Source organism: Wyeomyia smithii, chromosome 3, assembly GCF_029784165.1.
Source record: "Wyeomyia smithii strain HCP4-BCI-WySm-NY-G18 chromosome 3, ASM2978416v1, whole genome shotgun sequence".
NCBI classification, from domain to species: domain Eukaryota; kingdom Metazoa; phylum Arthropoda; class Insecta; order Diptera; family Culicidae; genus Wyeomyia; species Wyeomyia smithii.
This window is the reverse complement of record NC_073696.1, coordinates 120433150-120458653: the sequence shown is the minus strand read 5'-3', so window position 1 is coordinate 120458653 and position 25504 is coordinate 120433150. Positions and strand designations below refer to the sequence as shown.

Here is a 25504-nt window from a genome sequence, read left to right as displayed (position 1 = left end):
TAATAATTGCTAAAACTCAAGGCTTGCTTCAGCTTCAACACTCCTCCTCAAGCCGCAGAGAGTCCCATCAACTTGCAACTTTCTTCAAACTTTATTCGTTGCAGTGGTTTGGTGAGACCATCCGCAATTTGCTCCTCTGTGCTAATGTACGTCAGGTTTACCACACCACGGCGAAGAGCGTCTTTTATGAAATGGTGGCGTATGTCAATGTGCTTCGTGCGCGGGTTATAACCACCATTTTTCGCGATCGCAATGCAGCTTTGGTTGTCGCATCGGATCTCAATCGGTTCATCGTTGTTTTTATTGAAAAGTGCTGACAGACCACGCCACCAAGATGCCTCCTGCACGGCAGTCGAAACGGACATGTATTCGGCTTCACACGTTGAGAGCGCCACTGTTGATTGCTTCTTGCACATCCACGAGATTGCACCACCCTGTGCCATGAAGATGTTGCCACTTGTGGACTTCCTTTCATCTGGATCCGCTCCCCAGTCAGCATCGCAATAACCGACCACGCTAGAATCTGCATCCTTTCTATAGATCAGCTTCATACCGGAAGTTCCACGTAGGTAACGCAGAACATGCTTCACTGCGTTCCAATGTTTGACCCCGGGATTGTTGTTGAACCGGCTAAGAGTGTTCACTGCAAATAGAATATCCGGTCGAGTGCTCTGCGCCAAATACATGAGACACCCGACTGCTTCCTGATAGGGAACGTCCTTCATAGCAGTGGATTCATTGTTATCTTTCGGGCTCGCTTCTTTTGTAAGCTTCTCACTGCTGTTCATCGGCACCTTTACTGGTTTGCATCGTTCCATGTTGAACCGTTTCAGAATCGACTCTGTGTAGGCTTCCTGATCCAAGCTGATGGAATCATTGGCTCTTCTGATTCGGATTCCAAGGCAGTGTTGCGCTTGTCCAAGATCCTTCATCCGGAAGCAGCTAGAGAGATGTTGCTTTAGTTTGTACTTCCATGCTGGATCGTTGCAGAAGATCATCAGATCGTCGACGTATATTGCAACAATCATCATTTTGCCTCCTTTGTTACCAATATATACACATGGATCGTACTGTGTTGGTTTCAGGCCAAAACGTCGAAGAGCCGCATCGAGTTTTTGGTTCCAAACTCGGCTTGACTGCTTCAAGCCGTACAATGCCTTGTTCAGTTTGCACACCATCGTTTTTTGATTATTGTCCGTGAAACATGGAAGCTGCTCCATGTAAATCTCTTCATCGAGATCGCCTTGTAGAAAAGCCGTCACTGCATCCATCTGGTCAATCATAAGGTCGTGTTTGATTGCCAGGGCGAAAAGGTACCGCAGCGAACTATACCGAACGACGGGAGCGTACGTCTCATCGTAGTCTTTTATCTTCGGCTTGATGGCATCCCAGAGGCCTTCCAGCTGAAGAAAAGTTTTCGCAGCAAACTTCCATGACGACCAGTTTTCACGTCCTCTCAAACGTTCAATGGCTGGAATGTTGGATGATCCGGAAACTCCGTTGGAACTTGAAGTGCTATTTGAACTCGTAGTCGTTTTCTAGCATTGACTGGGCCCATAACCTATTGGAGGGTTAGTTAAGACGTCTGTCTTTGGTAGTGGTTAGAATATGAATAACTGTATTTCTGTCATGTAATAATAATTGCTAAAACTCAAGGCTTGCTTCAGCTTCAACAATAATCTACGTAGACCAAACGCACAAAATTTAAACAATTAGTGTAAAAATTTAAAGACGAAATTAGGAAATAAAAAACTTCGAATCGCAAACTAATATGAAATACCTATAACAGATAGAGTATTTATTTTATTACCAAAGTTTGATTTGCAGTGCTTACACGGTAAGAAAAAAACCATTAATGGATACTTTTTCAACCGTTTCGCTAAAAAGTGAGCCTACCCGGGGAAACGGGTATACCGATCAAACGTCCAAAAGTGGGTACAATTTCACTCATTTAGAAAAATCAATTTTCTCAAGAAAATGGGTGAAAATTAAATAAAATCTGCATCCATGCAAAAATGGAAATTTTGTGATTATTATTAAAAAAAGTGAATAGAAGTGAAAGTGGAATCAATTATTTTTAATTATTTGCAAATGTATAAAAATGACTCTTATTCACGAAAAAGGAGTATTTTATCTACTATCATCAATTGTCAGAATCTCAATTCTCTGTAACAAAGGTATTGCACCCAGATAGTGGACATTCTAGACCTAATATAAGAAACTCTCAAATTGTAAAATTCAATACTTGGTATTACATACTGTTTACCTTGGAACTTCTCAAACGACGCACCATCGAGTCTCTTTTTGAGTTCTTCCATGGCAATTATTGACAAAACAGATCGTAGAAGTAAATAACGCGTGCGAGAAAATCGACAGAGCAAACAAAAATGGGTAAAAAATGACCCATTTTTTTCTAAGAATATGTCTTTCTAATGCGTGCAATTCTACCCTTTCACATTTTGGAATTCACCCATTTTTTTGACAGCCGCATATGGATGGATACAAAATTATCCATTAATGGGTTTTCGACTTTTACCGTGCAAAGGAGATTTGAGTAGTTTCAAGGCAGGAACATTTACAAGCATTACTAAAAAGTTTACTATCAAAAATTGGGTTATTTAGCTTTTTACGGATTTTTGATTTTCATATATCAGCCAGAAGAGTGTAATTTTCCGAACAAAATGTGATATTTTTTAAATTTTATGTCGTTGTTCTCCGATCGCTTTAAATCTAAAATCTGTCATTGTAGACATTTCGAGCAGACATCGAGCAGTTTTAATTCGTATTTTAAAAACCGAAAAACAACGATAAATTTTTTTTTCGGAAGATTACGTTTTGCTTAGAAAACGCAGCTCTTTCAGATGGTATAAAAACTGGTATAGCTTAACAGTTAACAACTGCGTGATCACTCCACTATCATCCATAACCCATGCACATTGCAACCCGCATAATCAATAACCATAAAACGTGCCTAACAACTAGTTCGGGTTATAGTCCCAACTGTATGGGGTATCGTTAAACCATATGGATTATCATCCGTTTATGGTTATTGATTACGCGGGAATGTAATTCACCTGAATCCAGGCCTATGGAAAGACGCTATCGTTTCATGACCCAAAATGACATGTGACATTAGAGAACATTCGTATATTATGTATTATTAGTTTTTATCATAAATTTGAAAATACAAGTATAAGAACCCGAATTAATCCTAGCGATATGACCCGTTCGATTTGTCTCTTCCCTTTCCTTTGATGTCTGGTTAGGAGAAGAAAATAAACTTTCAACTATAACAAGAATCGTGCGAATCGGTTGGACCACTCTTATATCTTTGGTTTGGCAGTGATTGCTATACCTTTCTGAGAGAAAGGTAAAAATATCGCTTCTGGTAATCTAATAACTTCTCTTTTTAACAGATTCATTTGAAAGTGACAATTCATCATTTCAACAATACAATAGCGAGATGCTGCGGCTGCAGGCAGAGAACTACGAGCTACGAAACCGAGTGGAAATGAACCGGCAAGGTATTTTATTTCTCAATAAAGATTCTAAATGCAGCTATTATACAGGTATTGGAAGCCTAGCTGTGATTAGCAAACAGTTTGAATATGTTAAGTCCCATTTAGATGAACCACACTGTAGTCTCACTACAGACCAATTGTTCGTCATGACTCTGACTAAGCTCCGACTCAATACACCCTTCAGGTCAATGGCTTATAACTTATCATTATAGTCATACGATATACAAGTATTTCAATCGGACGTTGTAAGCCTTATAACGTGTGAGGAAAACAATCCGAACAACTTTTAAATTGGTCTACGATTTCAAGGTGCTGCACAAATCGAAAAATCCTTTTCCACAAAATGAAGATCCACTTTTATATAACTGGTAACACGACTAGTCGATTCGGTCAAGTGACGCTTAGTTGGGAAAAAGGCGTGGTCGAAAGAAGATCGTCGTAAATTAGTTTGCAATTTTTGTGAGCGAAATGAAGAAAAATCTATAAGTGAAGTGTTCCACTATTCATAAGATCTTGGATATAGAAAAAAAAAACATTTATATACATTATTGAAAAACTCTTCGAGAATGGAAATACCTTCAAAAAAAATCTGGTACCGGACGAAAATGCACTTTGCAAGAGAGCAAAGTTCGAGCGAAATTAAGGATGGAAACGCCTGGTCGGTCGGCGTAATCATATCGTGAGCTGGGCAATAAATATCCGATTGATTAAAAAACGATGAACTAGTATCTGCATAAAATGGGTTTAAAACTATAAATATAAGCACTATAAAAATGACAAAGTAGTGTTTTGGCCAGACCTTGCATTGTCAAACTATGCTAATGCAACTCTAGCGGATTTGCGGCAAGGCAATATCGGATTTGTTCCGAAAGAAAACAATCCTCAAAATGTGGCACTGCTGCAGTCTATTGAAATTTTCCGAGCAAATTTGAAGCGAATGGTCTACCATAAAGGTTACAGAGCAAAAAACGTCGATTGTTTGAGAGAAAATCAAGAAAGAGCTCAAAACAATTGAAACATCCGGAATTCAGGAAGCTATATAGCAAGTACCCCAGAGTATCAGGAAATCAGCGCGATGTGGAGCTGAGTTTTTCCTATGAGGTTTGTAAATGAGTTACATTACTAGAATAAACAAACAAGTATAGAAAAATAAGTTGCGCAAGGTTTTAAATTGGAATTGAAAGTTTGTTCGGATTTTTTACCTCATACGTTATCACAGAATTATATGTTTGCTTTAAATGTGCTATCGAGCCCACTCCGGTGAGCAACTTGGCCCGTCATACGCCTGAAAAGTTCAAAGTCACCTACAGAGAAGTGCGGGTTTTCATCGTTGACTGTTTTGGGGTTAAGTGTGAAACCCCAGGCAACCTAAAAGCGGCGGCAGCGCATTTCAGCAAATACAGAAAAGGAGAGACAGTCAAATTTTTAATTAGTGCCTACCCGGACGGCAATATTTATTTTCCTCAGAAGGTTTTCCCGGGCGTTTATCCGATAGAGAATTTTGAAGCAAAGCGGCTTTTTAAACTGTATTGAACCGAATGACGTGGTCCTGCCTGACAAAGGTTTCAATATAGGGGATTTAGTGAGTCAGAGACAAGCGGTACTTAATATCGCAGCATTTTTGCGCAACGAAAAACAGTTCAGTGTCTTCGAACTACAGGCTGATAAACAGGTAACATCGTTGAGAATCCACATTGAGAGAATAATCGGAAATCTTCGCACAAAGTACCAGGTTCTGCACGAGGTGTGGCACTCGTGCGGTTTCGAAATAAAATGAATATAGTAGATCTTATCGTTAAAACGGCATGCCTTCTGTGCAATTTGAATAGGTCGATCTTCAAGCAATAGAATACAACCTTTTTTGACGTAGGACTACGTCTAACCGCACTATATCGAGATACATTCTGCACTAAAACCAAGATGTAACGTCGGAATGAAAGATTTCAAATGTTAATACTGATGTAACCACTTGATGGATCACAATAATCAATATGTCGTTGGATTGATAAAATGATGGACAAATTTGTGATTCTTCAGTTATCATTATCATTTCATTTTTAAACAGTGAAAATTTCATAAAAGTTTCAAGGTCGAATTTTCCCGAACAATGTACCAATCACATGCGAGCACGCCTGGCACAGACTTCATGAGTAGACACCAACTGCCTGCTGTGATATACTGTATAGCAGTGGCAAAAAACTGACAGAATCTCCCCGTTTCAATAGGTCAACTAATGTTTGCTTCCTTGAGCCTAAACTATTTTGATGTCTTGAAGGTGAAGCTTTTTCGCAGAAGTTCGTAACAACCTCTTCTGTCGGACATTCTAACGATCTGCTGTTAGAATGTTATTGAAACTGATATCTTGAAGGAAAACATGCTGACACAGACAACAATACTGTCCCGAGCAATGTATGATTAGAGCGCTGGCCACTCGTCTTCTATCAGCGCAGAAGAACTACGCCGCCGGGGACCACAAAATATAAAAAAAAATTGGTGCATTGTACATATAAAATGCGTTGTTTATTTTTGAACTCTACACTCTGTTTTTCTCAGATTTATTAAAATAACTAAATATAGGGTATTTAAAAGACAATAGAAATCCAAAATGCTCCGTAAAAATCTTTGAATAGGTAGTTAAACGAGCTGTGCTGATGATTATATTTTGATAGCTGAATGAATTCAATATGACGCTGGCGGTATAGAGGAAAACTAAATTCATTTCATCTTGATATTAGAGTTCCGACATTTGTATTTGTATATTTCAATTAATTTTTTTTGCAATATCTATATTATCGACAAGAAAATATTACTTTCCATAACCTTACTTGTAATTGAACAACACTATGCAAACATCAATTACTGGGACTTATGTGCATCACTCTAGCCCGATTTATTTATTAAGATACCGTGACTGCGAATAATTCCGCGCAGTACATTTTTCCGCGCACTCATCTTAAAAAATTATTTTTAGTACAGTAATTCCACAAGACAAATAGATATAAAAGGAAGTTTAATTTCTACTAAATCGTACTCAATTTATCATTATACGGAAGGTTGCCTTCTCGCGTATTAAAGAAAACTGACTGTATTAGAATGAAAGGTATTCATCAATGTTAAAGAGAATATTTTTTATTCTAAACTAGAGTGCTGCAAAAAAAAATAATCAAAATACAGACCCGTTCGATTTTGACAACACACCCGAATTTTTACTGTAGCCAAATTCGAACCATGCCAAAAATGAACGGTTCTATTTTCATGACAGATCGTACATTTTAAGTGGCCAAAGACTACCTCAACAGTAGAAATGGCCACCAATGAACTAGTTTTAGTTACAAGTTGTTTGAGGTGTCACTTGATAAATTTAGGCTGACGACCTAGATACTTGATATGACCACCCGAGTAATTTTAGGCATAGTACTGCTTTGATCATAATCATTATATTAGCAGAACATATTCCAGTCTAGTCAAATCAAATAGCTTCAAAAAGAAATATAAAACTGTTGTAGTCCTACGTTAAATATGCGGTCGTGTCTTGGATACCACCCTTCTACTATTTTATATTTATTTGAATATATCTATCCGTTATAGAAATAGAATAGAAAAAGAATATATAGAATCTACACATAGTGGTTGGGACCAAACAGCATTGGGTAGTGTGATGTACTTAAAAATAGCCAGTGTTACGTACATACACATTCATGTTTGCTGAAAATCAGCTAAAGTTCGCTAGATTTTTCCGAGCTGTAAGACCAGCAATTCATCCAGCGAAATAAATTTTGCTTTTTGACGTTGGACTACGTCTTTGTTTTCTATACTGACATGCATTCTGTAAAATTGGAAATAAAACTATCAAATGTTGCATCTGATTTCAAACGATAATAACAACCTAACCACATGATGGATAACAATAACCAATATGTTTTTGGATAGATAAAATGTTGGACAATTTTGTAACACGCTAGTTTTCATTATTATTTGATTGCTTTGCGGTTAAAAATTGATAAAAAGTTTTAAGGAAAAATTTACGCAAACTATGAACCAATCACATGCGAGCGTTCCTAGCACAGACGATATGAATGGACACCTTCCATTTCCTGTGATATTCTATGTATCAATATCAAAAAAAAAATTGACAATGTTTCTCCGTCCCAACAGGTCAAATTTTTATTGCTTCAATGAACTTGGACTAATTTGATGTCTCAAAGGTTAAGATCTTTCGAAAAGTTTGAAACAACTCTTTTCCTTGAACAATTGGGTCCTTTAGTTTTAAACGATTTCCTGATTTTCATATATCAGCTAAAAGAGTGCAATTTTCTGAGCAAAACGTGATTTTTTGAGAATGTTTATCGTCGATTTTTAAATGAATAATAGGAGGCTGCTCGAAATGCTTTAAATGACAGTTCTGTCGTATACCATACATGGGCGAAACGTCAACTAAGACCTGTCGAGCAGCCTTTTTACTCTTCATTTGAGAATCGAAGAAGAGCGATACACTTTTTTTATATGTCGCCTTTTGCTCAGAAAACGCAGCTTTTTTGAATGATATATAAAAACTGGTATAGCTTTAGGACCCAATTTCTATGCCTGCTGTTAGAGCTCAATGAAGATTTATTCAAAATCTCTTTTTTACATTTGAACATTGTTAGATAATATTTTTTCATTTTCTACGTAACAAATAATTTACGTATACTAGCTGTCTTCGTGATACAGTGAATGTAATTGTTAGCAAATCAAAAGAAACTTGTCGGGCAAAAAAACAAAAATGATTTTTTTTAAATTAACCTTCGTTGTAATTGTTCATTGCTACGATTTTTTTATGGTTGATGGTGAATTGGTTGATAATTTGGTTTAACATTATAAACTTGATTTAATCAGGGTTAAATAAACAAAACCATTCGTTATGATTACGTAAGTATTATTGTATTGGATTTTTGAGGAAATAGAGTTGATTCTGATTTAGATGCAATACGAGAAATTCTTGGAGCTTTTTCAACAACAACGATACGCCTTGCCTTGTCAAATAAATGTTGTTTGTATAAAAAAAACAATCACAATATCGTCAAGTGTAAATGATATTCTTTCGAGTGATGTTAAATATATTTCTAAAAAATAAGTAAGTTACTGAACAAACGAATTAATTCTGTCTGCGGATTCTGTAACCTTTGTAACAAAAAATCTCGTTTATTCCGGTGTTTAGTCCCACGTCATCATTTCATACAACCACAGAACAGATATGCAATTTCGAACAAAACTCTGCAGCAAATCGGTGCCCAAGCTCTCGCATTCATTTTTTGCTGTTCCATCCTACATTGATTTTACAGTGCATCGAAAAGTTCACTCTAATAGTTTGAACATGCACCAAAATACAATTTTTTTTTTGCTTTAATGACCAGGCAAAAAGGTGATCTTGAATCTATCAAAATCAAGTTAAGACAGGACCGCATTCAAGAGATCTTTAAAGTGGAAATTCAGTAACAATTCACAATCAACGTCAATACAACAAATTAAACTGAAAATCTTTCAACCATTCAAACATTGCCTAACAAATATTCTTGGATCGTACACCTCACGACTGTTGAAAGTATTTTAACCTGTTAATTGGACTTGGAAACCGAATTTCGCGACCAACGACAATATTTTTTTCTCGTACCGTTTTTTATACCTAACATTGCTAGAAATGCATATCAGACGCGCTGTACCAACACTGCTTACGCCTGATGTCGTACAATGTAAAAAAATGATTGTAGTTAGTCGAGATATTCCGTTTTCAACTTGGGCAATAATGAAATTCATTAAAAATATATCTACATAAAAACCGTTGCACGTATGCGGGTGGTACTGTACGTTTATTATGAAAAGGCACCCTCGCTATACCAGTACCGGGGAGAACAAAGGATTCTGTCGACGAAAAAGCGGCGAGATCTCATACAGTCCTTTTGTTGAATGAATGGAATATAAGCGTAATGAAATTTCGAGTGTAAAATGCGTTCTGTCCACCGCTATTCGCGTTGACGGTGTTGCTGATATTTGTTTGGTTTTTGCATGCGAAAAAGAAGGAAGGAAATATTTTTGCTTTTGTCATCACGCACATTTTGACAATTACATATGAGTTTTCACGTAGGTGCGAACAGCCTTCAAAATCTCTTTCAACGCGAATAACCCGAATATGTCGATACTTAAAATAAAGAGAATTTGTCTCGTTTTTGGTTCTTCAGTTGAACAGATGTGATACAACCCTAGGGCTGTATACCTTGTAGTAGTCAAGCAAAGCAAAATTACATCCAACTGAAGCGCACTGTAAAATTTGTCAGCTTCAACCCGCCACCGCACGTACTTAGATCCAGTGTTGCCACATGTACAGATTTATCTGGAAAGGTACAGATTTTTCGTTTTTTCTGGTACGCTAAAAATATTTTTCACGTTATTGTTACGTGAAAGTTACTGTAGAGGTTCATTTTCTGTCATTTTGCATGATTTATGTGACAAACATAACATCTACGTGAAAATCACATGCATACTATGTTTTATCACGTACCATCTACGTGAACTTGACAACGTCAAACAAATGTACTAGAAGTAGTATCGCGTAAATTCTCTGTGCGAAAATACCCAGAAAAAAAATGGCGAAGTCTGATTCAGTTCCAGAACATGAAACAGAAGTTCTCGATGACATGTTAATAAGTGAGTTTTTCGAAAACCATAATAATTCGATATCGAGTTTTGGCTTACAGGTTTAACAGAGATTCAGTTCAGAGGATGACCTGAACATGCAGCCGACAGTACCCGAAAAAATTTAGGATGTATTTTGCGGTGAGAACAGTAAACGGACAATGTTTTTTATTGTAACCATAAAAACATGGTATTTTGACTGTAAGCTTGCAAACAATTTTCGTCATTACCATCTTTTAACAACGTTTTTCGTTGTTGCATTTACCACCGACAATATTTTTACCATGAAAAACATTGTCAGTGACTTCTAAATGTATGAGAAAAATGCCTGAAAAAATGTTGTTAAGATACATAACAACACCCCTTTTTCATGGTAAAAATGACAAAAACAATGTTTTTTATTGTTCAGGACAATGATTTTTAATGTAAAATTGATGTATTTACAATGAAAAACGTAGTTAAATTATGATATAACTATGTACAATTACAACAACTTTTAAGGTCTTTTTTATGTTATTTTTTTTTCGGGTAACTATCGCCAGCGAATGTCATTCTATTTACCAGTTTTTAAGTGGTTTAATTTATTTTCGAATGGACGAATTGGCATACCCGGCCGATATATTATGTAAAATATTTTGATAATTTCTGAAAACCATCTCCTGTATCTCAAATATTAGAAAAATTATTCGTTGTATAAAACATAATAGTAAGGAACCATTCAAATATTACATAACGCAGAATTTGGCAATTTTCAATACCCACATACCCTCATGTAAATTATTTTACATATTTGCCACACGCAATATACCGCTTCGCTGAATACCCCACCACCCCTGAGCGCGTTATGTATTATTTGAATGATCCCTTATCAGATACTCAAATGCTTTACACTTTACCGGTAAGTAAATTCTACGTGAAACTCAAATAAAATGCATATGTCTTTTGAATAAAAGTCACAGGATAATTCATCTAACCAGGTCATGATGGACTCAAATCATGTAGAATTCGGGTGAAAATGACAGTGGAAAATATTCACATAACTGTAACGTGAAAAATATTTTAAGTGTACTTGCGTCGTAAATCGCGATGTCGCGATGTATAGACCTTTTTACGTACGAATGTTTTAGTGCACCTAGTTGAGGAAAGTATTTACAAATCGCTTTTTTGTTTGCTATGCTATGTTTTTGGCAGCTGGACAAATATTCAGTTGAATACTTATTATAAGTTCTAAACTCGTTTCTGAATGAATTTTTCATTCGTGATCATGAATCGGGGGAAGCTGCTGAACATTATCGACCAAAAATGGTAAAAAGTGATAAAAAGTCGTAGCAACGAGATGCGATGATTTACAGTTTGGAGGAAACAAAAGCAACTTTACATGACTTTACACGTTCATTAGTGTTCGTAGGTGAAAAGTCACTTATCTCTATATCAATTTTGACACTTTGAGTGGAATCAAAATTGAGTATCTTTCATTCAAGTTAGAGAAGATTTGAACGTGCGTGTACGAATATTTATTATACTCAACCCCACTCAACCTACAAACACTTGAAAAATCGGTAAAATAAACCTTGACTCGGTTTGTTTACATTTGAGACGACACTTTTTTGTCGATTTCAATCTAGTTGAGGTTGCGGGTAATAATATTGATATATATTACTTCTCTTTGATTAAATTCAACCAATCAATTCTTTCAGTTAATGGCACAAAATGAAAAGAATGTCTACTACACCGACCGCCGAAGAGTATCAGGAAGCAATGTCCAAAGTAACCCTGGTAGAGCGCAATCCGGAACCAAATGGAACCCAGATCGTGAGCATGTATAGAAGTGGCCGTCGTGAGGCTACCGATATTGTAGAGTTAGCCAAACAAATCCAGGAAACAGACATCCAAGTTACCAATAATGCCTGCGCCAAACTGTTGGTTATTGCCGAACAAGTAAAGTTTCTACAGAAACAGGCTCAAAAAATTCTTGAGGAAACTCGAACCGCTCAAGATCTGCATCATGCCGCATGCAATTTCCGTAAAATACCTGGGCATATTTACCATCTCTATCGAAGGGATTCGGGGCAAACGTATTTTAGCATGCTGTCACCGGAAGATTGGGGACCGAATGGCTGTGCGCACAGCTTTGTGGGAAGCTATCGACTCGAACATGATCTGACTTGGACTCCGATTGAACAGTTACAACAAGTAAGTAGCGATCTGATATGGGCTAAAAAATTGTTAGAAACAAGCTCGAAGCAAAACGATTTATTGTCAATTTGCAATCCCTTTGGAGAAGAGATGGAGACCTAAAGATCCAAAGTGATTTAACCATTAAACTGTTATTATAGCAAAGCTGCTGGTATTTTATCAAACATAATGGCACACCGATGTTCTGAAGACTTTTCAGCCGGACTAGTACAATAAATATAAACGACATTTGGGTTTACTGATAAATATGAAATATATTTACACAATTAGTTCATACACAATGTCGGTCAATATAAGTAAAACCAACTAAACGCACGCGGATGAATAATAAATGTGGTCATGCACGATTCGTAATGCGAATTCCGCTAGTAAAAGCTACTAGCAATAATGAATGTAATTATAAAATTAATCATATTTATGTATGATTACTATAAGGCGCATCAAGTGAATGCCATTTGCTTTCTAACGGTGGCTTATAATAAGCTTCTATTTCTTGCCGAATGTCATATTCATAGGCTTCCTAGGTGCTGGCGTACGCTGTCGGGAGAGAAAACTTTGGCCAGGTCCACTAAGCAAAGCGAGCCGTGAATCGACAGCTTCTTGTTGGCAAGTCATTCCCAACCGGTAGAAAGCGGTTGCAATCAGCTGCTCTTCCTGGGCGCCCATTGGAGCTCGTACTGTCGACGATGATGCAGCCGTCAGGGTTGATGCATCACCTCCGCTGACTGCTGTCGAAGTGGACGATGTAGCTTCGGAGTCTTGATGAGATGGCTTTTCCAATAACAAAGCCTCTATAAATGAATAAAAACAGTTTGAATTATCGTTTTTGACACAAGTACCTTCTACTGGAAAGCGATCTATTCTGCGTTAGAATCAGAAAACATACAAACCTAGAGGATCTTACCATTAACAGCACGTGGATCCAGGGTTTTAATCACCTCCTTCGCCTTTTCTACGCACTTCTTGTAGCGTGTATCGGCAGCTAGCAGTTCGTGCTCTTTAGCTGCCAAAGATGCTTCCAAGTTAGCTATTTTCGTATGCAGCTGAGTCATTTGTAACTGTGCTTCATCAATTTGGGATGAACGCTGCTCGTTTAGTTCCAGTGCCTGTTTCAGTTGTATGTCCATGTCGCTTTTTGCACTGATATCGTCGCTATGATTCTGACTCAACAGTAATATGCGTTGGTTGGACGTTTTTAGTTGGTCACGTAATTTTTCGTTTCGTTGGTTTGCGTCATCCAACAGTTGCTGCCAATAAAATTACAGTAATATAATGCCATCGATTTCATCCTGCTATATAAAACTTACCGCAAGTGCTGTTTGTCCTCCTTGCCCTTCCCTCAGCGCTTTGTTCTCCTTCTCCAATCGTTCAATCCTATCCCTTACATCACTTGGTTGAAGTTCCTTAGACATGGTGTTCCCACTTTCAGAATCGTCTGCCGCCTGGCCACATTTGAGCTCATCGCAAGTTTCGCGTAATACATCCCGCTCACTCAACAAATTTTCCTTTTCTCGCTGAACAGCTTGAAGCTTAGCGTGAAGCTGATTGAACTCAAACTCGATTCGTACCGTTTTGCTCATCTCAGTGTCTAGCTTCGTATGCAGGTCCTGGATTTCTTTTTTGTACAGTTCCACCTGTCCTTTTAGACCGGAATATTTTTTCGCTTCTTCCTCGTAATCCAAGTTTTGTTTCAAATAATCGGCGCTTCGCTCTTCTAGCATCTTGATTTGTTTCTTAAGGTCATTGTAGTCTTCCAGCTTTTTCTTATACGTGTGCAGCTGGGTCTCGCATATTTTCATTTTATCGTTCGCTTCCTTCAATATATCTATTTCGTCCTTCAGTTGAGCGATCTCGGCAGTAGCCGACTAGAAAAGTAAACGAAATAAATAAAGCACTCAAAATACATAAGAGTATAACTTACGTGTAATTCTTCAATTTTACTCTGTAGTTCGACAATTTCTTTCTCCTGTATAGTGGATTTCATCTTCAAATCATCACGCGCTGTTTCCGCCTGCAGTAGATCGTCTTTTAAGGTGTCCACAATTTTGCGGAGATCGTTATAACGCGATGAACCCAGCTGTATTGGTCCCAGTGAGGTTCCGTCGTCACCGATGATATTGGGGTTTTCGTATCGCTGAACAAGGGTTTGTAACCTGTTCACTTCCTGCTGGAGAACCGATTTCTCCTCAATGAGAATCAACATTTTTTTGTTTGTCTCGTGACATTTCTGTGCCAAACTGTCCCGATCTTCTTGTAAAGTTTTAACGTCCAAACTCAAAGCGTTGATAGAGTTCCTGGAAGGAGAAGCACCTTGCCAGACGTACTCAATGTCCTGCAGCGCTGCCATTATGTTACGCTGCAGTGACTCTTCCAGTTCCATGATTTGCGTGATATATTTCTGTTTTTCCAAACAATTAACCGCACAACCCAAAATCAGTTGTAACAGTCGTCCAAGCTCAAAACCGTCGCACTTTTCCGCAATTTTCATCGCATCTGGTCGCAATTCTTCCGACAAGTTCAAACTCAATATATCTTGATAGTACACGTAGACACCGTCGATGATTTTCTTCAGATTACTCACTTTCAGTCTCCAGTTGTGGCCTACATCCACTTTAATCTTCCCGAGCCAACCTTCGCTGAATATTTCCGGGGCGATTTGATGTAAGGCCTGAGCTAGCGCTACGCCATCACTAAGTTGTTGAACATTTTCGTGCGAAGCAGTGAGCTGTAGCACTCCAAGCCACCGTATCAGCGATTCGTAGATTCCCATTTTATCACTTTCCATTTTACGAAATGGCTACGATTCAGCGCAAGCAGCTAGGTACTACACGCAATGTGAAATTAAATAGTAGAAAATGAATCACAAAAACAACGTAGGTTATACTTTCTATTAGTCGTGATTATTTTAACATAAATACGGCAAGTGAGAGACTTTTTCGTTACTGCAATAATTATTCCTGCTTCTGTGTTTATTATTGGACTAATTCAGGCAGATCTGTCAAACTCAAATTCCATTATTTTTTTTTTTCAATACACGTGTAAATTGAAAAGTCAGTTTCGGATCAATTGTACCCATATATGTTTTGCTTCGGTTTTCGCTGTCTTCATGCGCATTTTGAACATTTTATATGAGGGTTCGCGTTGGTGCAAACAGCCTTTTAAATCTCTTTAAGCTTCGCCATCGCAAATATTTACCGCTCTTTTGCAAAAAATGATATACATGTCATGTAGAAATGAGGAAATTAAGGGAACATCGTATATAACGTAACGTACCGTAACGTGGAATTTGGCAATTTTCAATACCCCCTCACATCACACCCACAAGATTTGGTCCGTGGTCGCACGGGCTCCCATGAAGCTCACTTGGCCCACAAACCTCCTGGTTAAAAATGATAGACGACGGAACAGGATTTATGAGACTATTTTGTAGGCGGCATTGATGAGTGCGGTAGTTGCGGCACTCTAGCTTGTCGCCCTTCTTGTAGATGGGGCCTTCCAGCTGTTGACAACCTCCCTGGCATCCGTGAGAAGGTTCCCATATGCGTCGTTGCACATGTCGGCTTGCGGCACTGGCACGGTACAGCTGCTCCAGCTCCTCATGATTACGATCCTCTTGCTGGCGCTTCTTTCGTCTGATAATCGTGTCGCTCCGTGCCCGATTGTAATTGGCTTTGTTCTCTCTCGTTGACCTGCCCAGGTATATCACCCAGGTCCGGTTCTTCCTATTCACCGTTACCACGCACTCCGCTCCATACCAGCCGTTTCTGCCACTCGGTGTTTCCACCCCTAGTGTCGTCGTTGCGGTCTCCCCGATAGCTGTGGGAAGGCTGCACCAGCCGTCCTCGAGAGGCGATGCGGCAAGCCTCTCCCCCGTGGGTAGTATCGCTTCGAACTGTTGCGCATATTCTTCCACAGCCTGGCAATCCTGGTGCTGCTTGATATTCAGCCGCGTGTTTCGGTGTTGTCACGCGTGGTATACGGTCGACAAAGATACTGCAACTAGGTAGTGGTCCGAGTCAATATCAGCGATTGGTGCGTACGTTTGTAATGTCGGAGAAGGCCGTCGATGGGAACATGGTCAATTTGGTTTGCTGTATATTGGTCAGGTGATCTCCGGGTGGTTTTGTGGATGTCCTTCCGGGGAAAAAAGGTACTTCGAAGGCTGTGCACAGTGAGGATAGTGTAGAACCGGCCTTTCATTCTTAATAAACACAACCGCCGCCGCCGCTCTGGTAGTGCTGTGTCTTGCTACAAAAAATCCTACGTGCCTTTTCTAGTTTCCGGCAAAGCTGCTGGAGTGCAACGATGTCGAAGTAGCGAGGTTTTAGCTGATCCAGCAGAAGTCGGCCGCCACCCGGGACGCTCAGCGATCGGGAGTTCCATGTACCGAGCTTTCAATATTCGTCCTTATTTCGCCGACTAGGTCACTGCCGGTTGTTCCGGTTCGTATTCAATAGCTTGTGCTTCGCTATCATGTTTCAACAGCTGCTTTGTTGTTTTTTAATCGACTAATCTCCTCTTTATCCCCGTGGAGGTCATGCTGGAAATCTAGCATCCTCCGCACTTACATCAAAATCTACTGCCACTTCGACATCGCTGTTAAGGTGCGTGTCGTAGTACTATTTAAACCTTTTCATCACCTCACACTTGTTCATGACAAGGTGGTCGTCTAGATCAGCGGTTCTCGCTACAAAAGTACTACCTGATCGAATGTCAGAATTTGATAAAATTGACTAAATCTTTTTGTGAAATGGTTCGTTTATGTCTCCTTATTGACCCTAGATTGATTAGAAATAAATCCTTCATTTGTAAGATTCAATTTGCAAACACAATACTTTTGCATATCCAATTTCTGCTGTTTCTCTCACAATTTCGAACTCTCAATTCATCGAGTTAACCCTCTAGTGCCCAAGTTATTTTTAGACGGACTTCAGTAAAATCACTATGAATCTTTATAAACATTTTTTGAGTTTTTATTGAAGCTTTATAGAGGTTTGACTGAAGCCCGTCTAAAGGTGGCATTGGGCATCAGAGGGTTAAGTTGAATTTCGTTAGGTCATCGAGTTCGTATTTATATGGTTTTTCATATTTTATTTAAATTCTATTATTTTAATCATGTTTTGGTAGATGGATCGAAATAATAACAAGGTTATCTTCTGTTCAAGTATGACTCTATAATTATTTTTAATAACAATAAAACTTGCATATGTGTACGACGATGAACAGAAAAACATGTTTAGTAATTGACGTTTTCAGTTCACGGCCTTAGTACTTTCTTCCTCCGGGGCTAGCACGGTACAACATGAACTAAATGAAGTTCATTTGCAGAGGATTACAACCCATTTCTATTTTCGCTTCATTTTTTTATTTTTATTAGACTTTCAACCCATACGATTTGTATAATCTATTATTCCTTTTGAAACGTTTGCAATGGTTCCCCGCTTTGACCGTCGTCGTAGCAGCCTTTACAAAAAAAAACCTGTTTGCAAATCTTACGTTTATTAGCATTCGCCTTTTCTCTAGCAAATCATTCATGCAGTTCAATGCCGTCGCGTTGAATCAAAACTGATTATTAATGCGAGTTTTTTTATCACCCGAATCGCATAGGCTGGAAGTTCATTGCTATCTAAATACGTAAAACTTGACTTGACTCAAGTCGACGTTATATGTACAATAAATAAGTTTGCTGTGGTTAAGGACTTCTACTGACTTATAATAAACCTACTAATGGCTTACTTCAATAAAGAAGTTAGACAGGTATCACTGACTCCAGGGCAAAAGTCTGGACGAACTTATTGTTCTAGTTGTGTTTCAAGACGACTTCCATTGAGTTTACTTCAAACTGCTTCAAGCTTCGAATTACTTAGATACTTTAATTGCTTCCGGTACCGATTTTTCACTAAAAATGTCATGCTTAGTATCGCCGACCTCCTCGGACTGGTTCATTAGGTGAGGTGTGTTCCAGGGTTGCACTTTGCCGGAAGCTCCCAAACAGTACACTATATTGGTCGCGTGGAAAATGGCAAATGAGATCCAAAACACGATTCGCCATTCCTCCAGAGAGTGCTGAAATAGATGTGCAAAAAATATCACATAAAAATCAATTTGTTTGCCATTCAGACAGAGTGTGACTTACATTTGGAGTCATTATACCAACAACATAAGGAGCAATAATACCCGTAATGGCACCGATGCCATTCGTAACAGCCATTAAACTTCCAGCATAGTTTGGACTAAGATCCAATGGATTGACCTTCATACCTGGATAGAAGGTACCCATGAAACCCATTGCCAATGTGAAAAGCGCCACGACAAGTGCCTTATCACAACCAGCGTATGAAGCTCCCACAATGAAGAAAGCCGGTCCTGCGGATGCTGTGGAACGAGTTCTCAGGTAAACTAACTATGTTTGAAAAAAAAGCGCCTCTTACCAATCGTGGTAAACAATTTCCTGCCAAACGTGATGGACATCCTTCCGGTGGTAATCAACCAATCGCTCAACACTCCGGTTGACAGTGATACGATCCACATTAACAGATACGGAAGGGAGGAGTATAAACCATTATCTTTGATTGGGAATCGCATCACATCGCTCATGTACTTGGGTAAATCAGTAACCATAATGAAGAAACCCCAATCGTGGCCAATTTGGGCGCATACTAAGGCCATCATCGGGATACTGGTGAAAATAGCACGCCAGGGAGTAGAAGGCAGTGTTTTGTCACGCGACAATGTTCCCATTTCCTGCTTGAGGTATTCCTTCTCTTTATCACTGATGAAAGGATGTGACTCCGGGTCGCTGTAGCAAAAAAGCGTCTGAAAGTATGAAAACCGGTTAGCTGTTTATCAGCACAGGGTGTAGAAACTTTGTGGCACTTACGAATAAAATAAACCACAAAACTCCCATTCCACCGAAAAAGTAGAACACCGACGACCATCCATCAATGTTATGAAGCAAATATCCAGAGATCAGGTTACCGAGAATCGTACCCATCTGCCCTCCACCAAAGACCAAAGAGCCAAGTTTACTTCTTTCTTTCAGGGGAATCCATGAAGCCAGTAGCGCGCTCAAAGCCGGGAACGTCGTCCCTTCGCCCAGGCCCATCAACACTCGAATTATAATCAGCGCTGTCGATCCTCCCAGATTGACTGCCCATGGAGTAATCAGCGTGAAAAAGGCTGTCGAGAGGATGCCCAAACTGAGCGTCCATTTGCCACCAAACTTCTCTGCCAGGACGCCACCCGGCAGATGTGTAATCACGTAACCCCAGTAGAAGGAGGATAGAATGATACCCTGCAGTTCCTGGTCCCAATTGAATTCACCGCCATGGTTGTCATCCGATCCTAGATCGCTATCGGCTGGACAAACACCTTCGTCCTGCTCTGCAGTGGATGTTTTGTTGACCATCTCAGTGATGGCGATCGAGAGGCTGATCCGCATTGTATACGCATTGAGGATCGCTAGGAAGCCAAAAATCGCCAGCACCACCCGCTGAGGGATGATGAAAACTGGAAGAAATGCAAAATTAAGATTGTTATTGTTTCTTGAATTTAGTGTTTAGTTATAAATTTACTCTTTGACATTGCTAACTTGAATACCATTTTTGCTGGACTATAGTAAAGAAAATCACCGGAGGAATGAATAGAAACAGCAGAGGGGTAAGCGCAAACATTAATCCAGTATGATCGCAATATTATTTAGATTCAACCGGAATTTCGATTCATACTACCATTGAAAAGACTGCTTCCCAAATCCAATTAGCACCGATGGGCTTTTTACTATGATGTTTACGAAAATCGTTCCGCGTATAATACTTTTTGCTAACGATGTAGGAACAACTCGTTAATTCAAATCCATGGCACCACGTGGTGATGTGAATAAATTGCAAATACGGCGCGTTCTAAGAGAAGCGGCTACGCATCAAAGCTTACAGAGCAAGCCAAATTATCGTGCAACTTATTTATAATCAGGTAAAAGCACCTTTTTTGGCTAAAGCACCAATTTTTACTATACTACGGTTCAATTCAAGGGTATTTTTTCAGTTTATGGTTTAGTCTGGTTGATTGTGAAGTGTTAAAATGACTTCGGCTTGTTATCAAATATTTTCAATATTTGTGTTAATGAATATGTGCTTCTATCCAAATATAAACGAACATAGCAGGTGACAACGAATAATGCTTGTTACCTCGAAACAGTTCTTGGTAAAAAATATCATAGCACTGAGTAAAGACTTAACAATTCTATTGGCATAGACTTTAAATTTATAGGGGGAGTATTCATAATAAGTAAATATTATTGTAATGATATTGGTATAAAACATATATTACATCAATTTGCAATTTGATATTATATATAAAAAGACATAACAGTGACTATCCACTTGACGAATCTATACTGCAAGCCAGAATTTTTCCGTTCCTTATCAAAATCTTGGATTATTAACTAGATTGCTGTCGTAATTGCATAAGATCGCGAGCACACCGCCTTGTCTCGTGATGAGACAACAATCGACTGCACGCAAACTTACATTCCCCTTTCTCCTAGGCTGGCTGCGCAGCAATTTGCATAATTTCTCACGTCATCTTAATAATAAGCCCTGTCAGAATCACCCTCCGCGAATTATAGAATAAATCCACTGCAACTAAATCCCCAAATGCCCGTTGGAGATTGTCACGACTGAGCATGCCCAGCTAATATTATCATTTAACACCTGGCTGGAAAATGAGAACAATCGACTGCTATTACGAGCAGCGAATTCACAATACAGTTTTGATTGGATAATGATTTTATCCACTATCAAAACTACGACGCTTTGTGCGTACCGCGGCGGGCTTTTTACAACTCAAGTTCAATGCCTAATCCGTACGTGGTTCGCATCCAATTTACCGTTTGCAACCTTCTCGGTTGAACGAATCATTTGTCCGTTTGTTCAACTTTCCTGACCACCTGATGGCTTGGTTTATTTTGCTATACCGGATTTGGTAGCTCAAGTTCAAACCAAGAGTTGAAATGATAATTTTTGCACGAAAGTTTAGCCAAAGACGGACGTTCAGGCAAGAACAATATTGATCGAAAATACCGTATAAATTTTTAAACAAAATTCGTTATAAACCAACTTGTAAACTAGCGCCACATGGTGACTTTATAGCTGCAACAAAATTAATTCGTAGATGTACTGGGTTGGCGTCGCTGGTAACGCTCTCTGATAATATATTGCTAGTACTAAATATAAAATTTTACATATGATGGGAATTCAGCTTTGACGTCTGTCTACGGTTAACCCGAATTAGCACTAAATTCCCTGTGAATATTAGGGTTCCAATCACTTATATGGAAAAAAGTAATCAGAAAATTAAAAAAAAAAACTCTTCACATAATGTCCACCTGCCCGAAAAAACAGCCTGTGCGAAATTTCAGTTCGATAGGACTTAAAACGGGGTGACGCATAGCGATTGAAGTTTGCCCTTGAGAAATTCGAAAAAAGACCAAAATCATGAATTTTTCCTTTTGATGATGTGTAGGGGGGGGGGGGTGTGGTTCGGGCTGATGAAAACTTTTTTATAGGGTTTTTCAAAATGACCATTTTGATTGGTACCCTAGTGAATATATTTGACTTTTTTTAACTTTGAATAGCTACTGCGCTCACGTACAAAATTTAACTAACTTGGTGTGATTTTTTCTGTCAAGTGGCATCAATTGGAGTTCATAAGAGTATTTTTTAATCAGGAACCAATTTTTAAGAAATGTTTATGTAAAAATGATATTGATAATACAAATATCTTCAGAGCCAAAACGGTTTGCTTGATCGGTGGAAGTCTCAATAAGAAAATATTTTGAGGGAAAAACTCAATCCTTTTTATGTATTGTACAATCTTAGTGTTTATTTTCTAATTTACTCAAAATAAATTCAAACTAACTTGAAAACGGATGTATTTACGAAGTCATTTATTGCAAACTTTTCGATTTGAAAAGACTATTTCACTTGTTCAGAATCGTTGGAATATTTTTTTAAAAATTCAACCTATCATAGGTTTTTTTTTCGTTTCTGCATCTTGGATTTTTCACTAAAAGTTACTATATATATATAACTTTCAGGAAATCAGTCTGCAGTTTGAAAAATACCTCCATCTGTGAAAATTAATCAGTTTGCTTAGCCAAGCACGTGTGCAAAGTTTCATTCAAATTAAAAATGATCGATATTCGACCATAGGTCATTTATCATGGAATCGTTTCAGACTCAAACGCATACGAAATGCAATCTTAGCGTTTACAAATACATTTTGCATGTTGTAGTTCAAAGCCAAATTGTTTATTCATTTTTTTTATGCGTAACGCTCCAAACAAAGTTATAGCCATAATGTGCTTAATATTAGTATATCTTTCAATGTACTTATTACTACGTTTTTTGGTGTGAGTTTTCTTGAAAAACAACTTCATCGTGTAACAATCTACGTGTATCTCAAAAACTTTATGAATCAGTTCATTCTCGAACGAAGCTAGTAATTTTATTTTGTCAATAATATACTGGATATCAATCACTCTTATCTGTGAAATGTCACAAAAATTAGAAACGAAAATGTTTCCAATTAGGCTGTAATGGCAAGGTCACTTGCACGCTGCGACGACTACTGAAGTTTTTACAAGTTGTCCAATAAGTACAGCTATCAGTAATCATTTCAATAGCGATAAATTTGTCATGAGAACCCCCTTTTTAAAGGTTCCGCGTTTTATTTTCGAATAAGAGTCTCAGTTTTGACGTAGAACTTTGTCTTACTGCTTGGATTTTCTTTTCCCGCTTTGACACGTTAGTGATTTTATTGCAGCGTCATATACTTTTAGTTGTGTGAAAATGTCTGATTTCGTGCCAAATAATAGTCCTTTCCGCTTAAGATGCAAGTGTTGCTTCTTTTTCATTTCATTTAGAGAAATCGGCGGCTTAAACGCATCGAGAGTTAAAAAAATTTGAAATGAAATAACTTGCATGGATTGGTTCCGTTACTTGAAAGACAATAATTTCGATGTTGACGATTGACCGCGCGAGAAAGTAGTTGCGCACCTAAAGGGTGTCCCACATGCTCGGAATTGTCGATGGAAAGACCGCGTTGTACTACGTATCCAAGCCTTTATTTCACGTTCACATTCTCCCACTTTCTTAATCTATCTAACCTTCTTTATCACTGCTGGATTAGCCTACGGGGCCCCGTTTCCTGCAGCAGCTTCGCTTTCCTCCCAATCTGCGCAATCCAGTTTGCTGAGTAACGTCGTCTCCGCGTTTCACTTCTGCCGTTCCTGCAACGCATTCTGTGGCCTTCACCTAAGCCCGGTAGCTTAACTGGGCTGAGAATTGGGATGCTGATGTTTTTTTTTTCTCTTAGCTAAAACCATGGGGCTCTATTGGGGGAAGTTGAAATCCGTTTTAATACCTCTGTCGAAGATAACATTGACGAAAGCGAGGGGGGAGGATTCACCTGACGAACAATGAAGCTAGGGCACGCAATTTAATCCTGTTTCTCAAACTGCAAACATTAACTTCAACTCAGCGGATTAAAACGACTGTATTGCTTGACTTTTAGGATACAAATGTCCAAGTCAATTCTGCAGTGCCCACTCAATTGTCCAGGTCATTCCCCTCCGCTAGAGGTCACTGCCCTCGCCCCGTTTTTTAATGATTGCCGATCGCGTTTTCGTTACCTCCGATCGACTGTGAGCGGTCTCCCACATGTCGCTGCGAATACGCGGGAAACCCGATGGGTGATGGGCTGCGTGCTAAGGGTCATCTCCGCACTTCTTGCCCTCGATTAGTGGTTGTGCTGCTAGAGCCTCCCTCCCACCGGAAAAAAAAACAACCATTTCCTTTTATTGTAAAAAGCACATAACATTAAAATATACACAAAAAAATCCATAAAACCTTCGTAACAGAGGCTACCGACGCTTACATAATATATGCCAGTCAATTACTATACGTGTCTCTTTGTAAAATACAATGACCACTATTGTTGAGTGATCAGGTACCTGCACCGACCCGCTCCCAGTCAGACAAAAAGTTTATGAAGCCAATCACCTTCCCAGGATTCAAAGACCAAATCTCTTTGGCCTGTGAAGAGCCACAGCCAACAATCCTTGATCTGAGTTTTAATAACGCATAACAACTACACAGCAAATCTTCCGATATCTCGCTTTCCATATTACAAAAGCGACAGATATCATCCTGAACCCGGCCAATGTTCTTTAAATGATATCTACTCGAGCAGTGCCCCGTTACTAGGCCGACGTATAAACAAAGAGCTCTTTTCTGCCGGTACCCGCATAACTGTCCCATACTGATTTTGGTCACTTTTGAGTTATCAACGGGAATCGACTTGTTATTGACTTAATTGTTATAATATTTTCTGGAAAAAAATTAAAATTGATACTTTTGTATGGAAAAACATGGAAAAAATAAAGTTGTTTTTGTCCCATATTGAAAGTACCCGCATTACAGTCCCACTGCACAGTGGTACAAACTGCAAACATATTATTTTGCTCCAGATTAGTGTATATCGGATTATTTTAGGCATATAGAAGTATGCCAGTAAGTCATTTACAGTCAGGTTTTTTTTTACGCGGGATATACGTACCTCGTAAAAAACCGCGTAAAAAACTCGCTTTAATTCGAAAATCCGCGTAAAAAACCGTACTAATTCAAAAATCCGCGTAAAAAAACCGCGTTAATTCAAAAATTCGCGTAAAAAACACGTTTTTTTCTAAATCCGCGTAAAGTAGTCCAGCAAGAAGGGCTTTAGAAAAAAACCCGAGACACTCTAGAACCAGTATTTAAAATTGTCCGGTCATTCCGGATCTTTTGGTGGGCGGAGAGTATTTTTTGGACGACGAGTCTCTTACTAGATAAACACTTAAACGTTTCTGGTTCCAAACCCACGTTAATTCGGAAATTCGTGAAATTTTTATTGAATTAGCGCGGTATCGCGTAAAAAAAACCGCGTTAATTCAAAAATCCGCGTAAAAAAAACCGCGTTAATTCGAAAATCCGCGTAAAAAAACCTGACTGTAATTAACTAGACTAATGTTGTTTTTCTGTAGTACAATCTACGTTGCCAATGATACCGCCGGTTGCTGG

The 25504-nt window shown here is 38.7% G+C and overlaps 3 protein-coding genes across 5 annotated transcripts in view; 1 reads left to right on the top strand and 2 right to left on the bottom strand.

Moving 5' to 3' along the window:
• The first annotated feature begins 11691 nt into the window (after positions 1–11691).
• Positions 11692–12596, top strand: LOC129732666 (uncharacterized protein C1orf50 homolog). The gene is made up of 2 exons (XM_055693734.1): positions 11692–11827; positions 11888–12596. The coding sequence occupies exon 2, from the start codon at positions 11901–11903 to the stop codon at positions 12486–12488; it is 588 nt and encodes a 195-aa protein (XP_055549709.1). The 5' UTR covers positions 11692–11827; positions 11888–11900; the 3' UTR covers positions 12489–12596.
• A 24-nt stretch (positions 12597–12620) lies between these two features.
• LOC129732665 (protein hook) lies at positions 12621–15386 on the bottom strand. 2 transcript variants are annotated; one of them, XM_055693732.1, is made up of 4 exons: positions 14308–15386; positions 13694–14251; positions 13291–13633; positions 12621–13177 (listed from the first exon to the last, which is right to left on the bottom strand). In XM_055693732.1, the coding sequence occupies exons 1-4, from the start codon at positions 15169–15171 to the stop codon at positions 12873–12875; spliced, it is 2070 nt and encodes a 689-aa protein (XP_055549707.1). In that variant the 5' UTR covers positions 15172–15386; the 3' UTR covers positions 12621–12872. The 2 variants fall into 2 exon arrangements, with proteins under 2 accessions (XP_055549707.1, XP_055549708.1); XM_055693733.1 differs by having other exon boundaries at positions 13039–13177; positions 13277–13633.
• A 2482-nt stretch (positions 15387–17868) lies between these two features.
• LOC129732664 (putative inorganic phosphate cotransporter) overlaps positions 17869–25504 on the bottom strand; it is a 49563-nt gene continuing 41927 nt past the window's right edge. For both annotated transcript variants that reach the window (XM_055693729.1, XM_055693730.1), the window contains exons 2-5: positions 19267–19895; positions 18818–19202; positions 18523–18761; positions 17869–18452 (exon numbers count right to left, since the gene is read on the bottom strand). In XM_055693729.1, the coding sequence (XP_055549704.1) occupies positions 18246–18452; positions 18523–18761; positions 18818–19202; positions 19267–19895 (1460 nt within the window). In that variant the 3' untranslated portion in view covers positions 17869–18245. The remainder of the gene's footprint in view (positions 18453–18522; positions 18762–18817; positions 19203–19266; positions 19896–25504) is intronic.

Coding starts and splice junctions, on each gene's coding strand:
- LOC129732666 (XM_055693734.1), top strand. CDS start 11,901: ATGAAAAGAATGTCTACTACACCGACCGCCGAAGAGTATCAGGAAGCA.
- LOC129732665 (XM_055693732.1), bottom strand. CDS start 15,171: ATGGAAAGTGATAAAATGGGAATCTACGAATCGCTGATACGGTGGCTT. Junction 14,252..14,307: donor GTAAAATTGAAGAATTACAC/GTAAGTTATACT, acceptor TTACTTTTCTAG/TCGGCTACTGCCGAGATCGC. Junction 13,178..13,290: donor GGATCCACGTGCTGTTAATG/GTAAGATCCTCT, acceptor ATTCATTTATAG/AGGCTTTGTTATTGGAAAAG.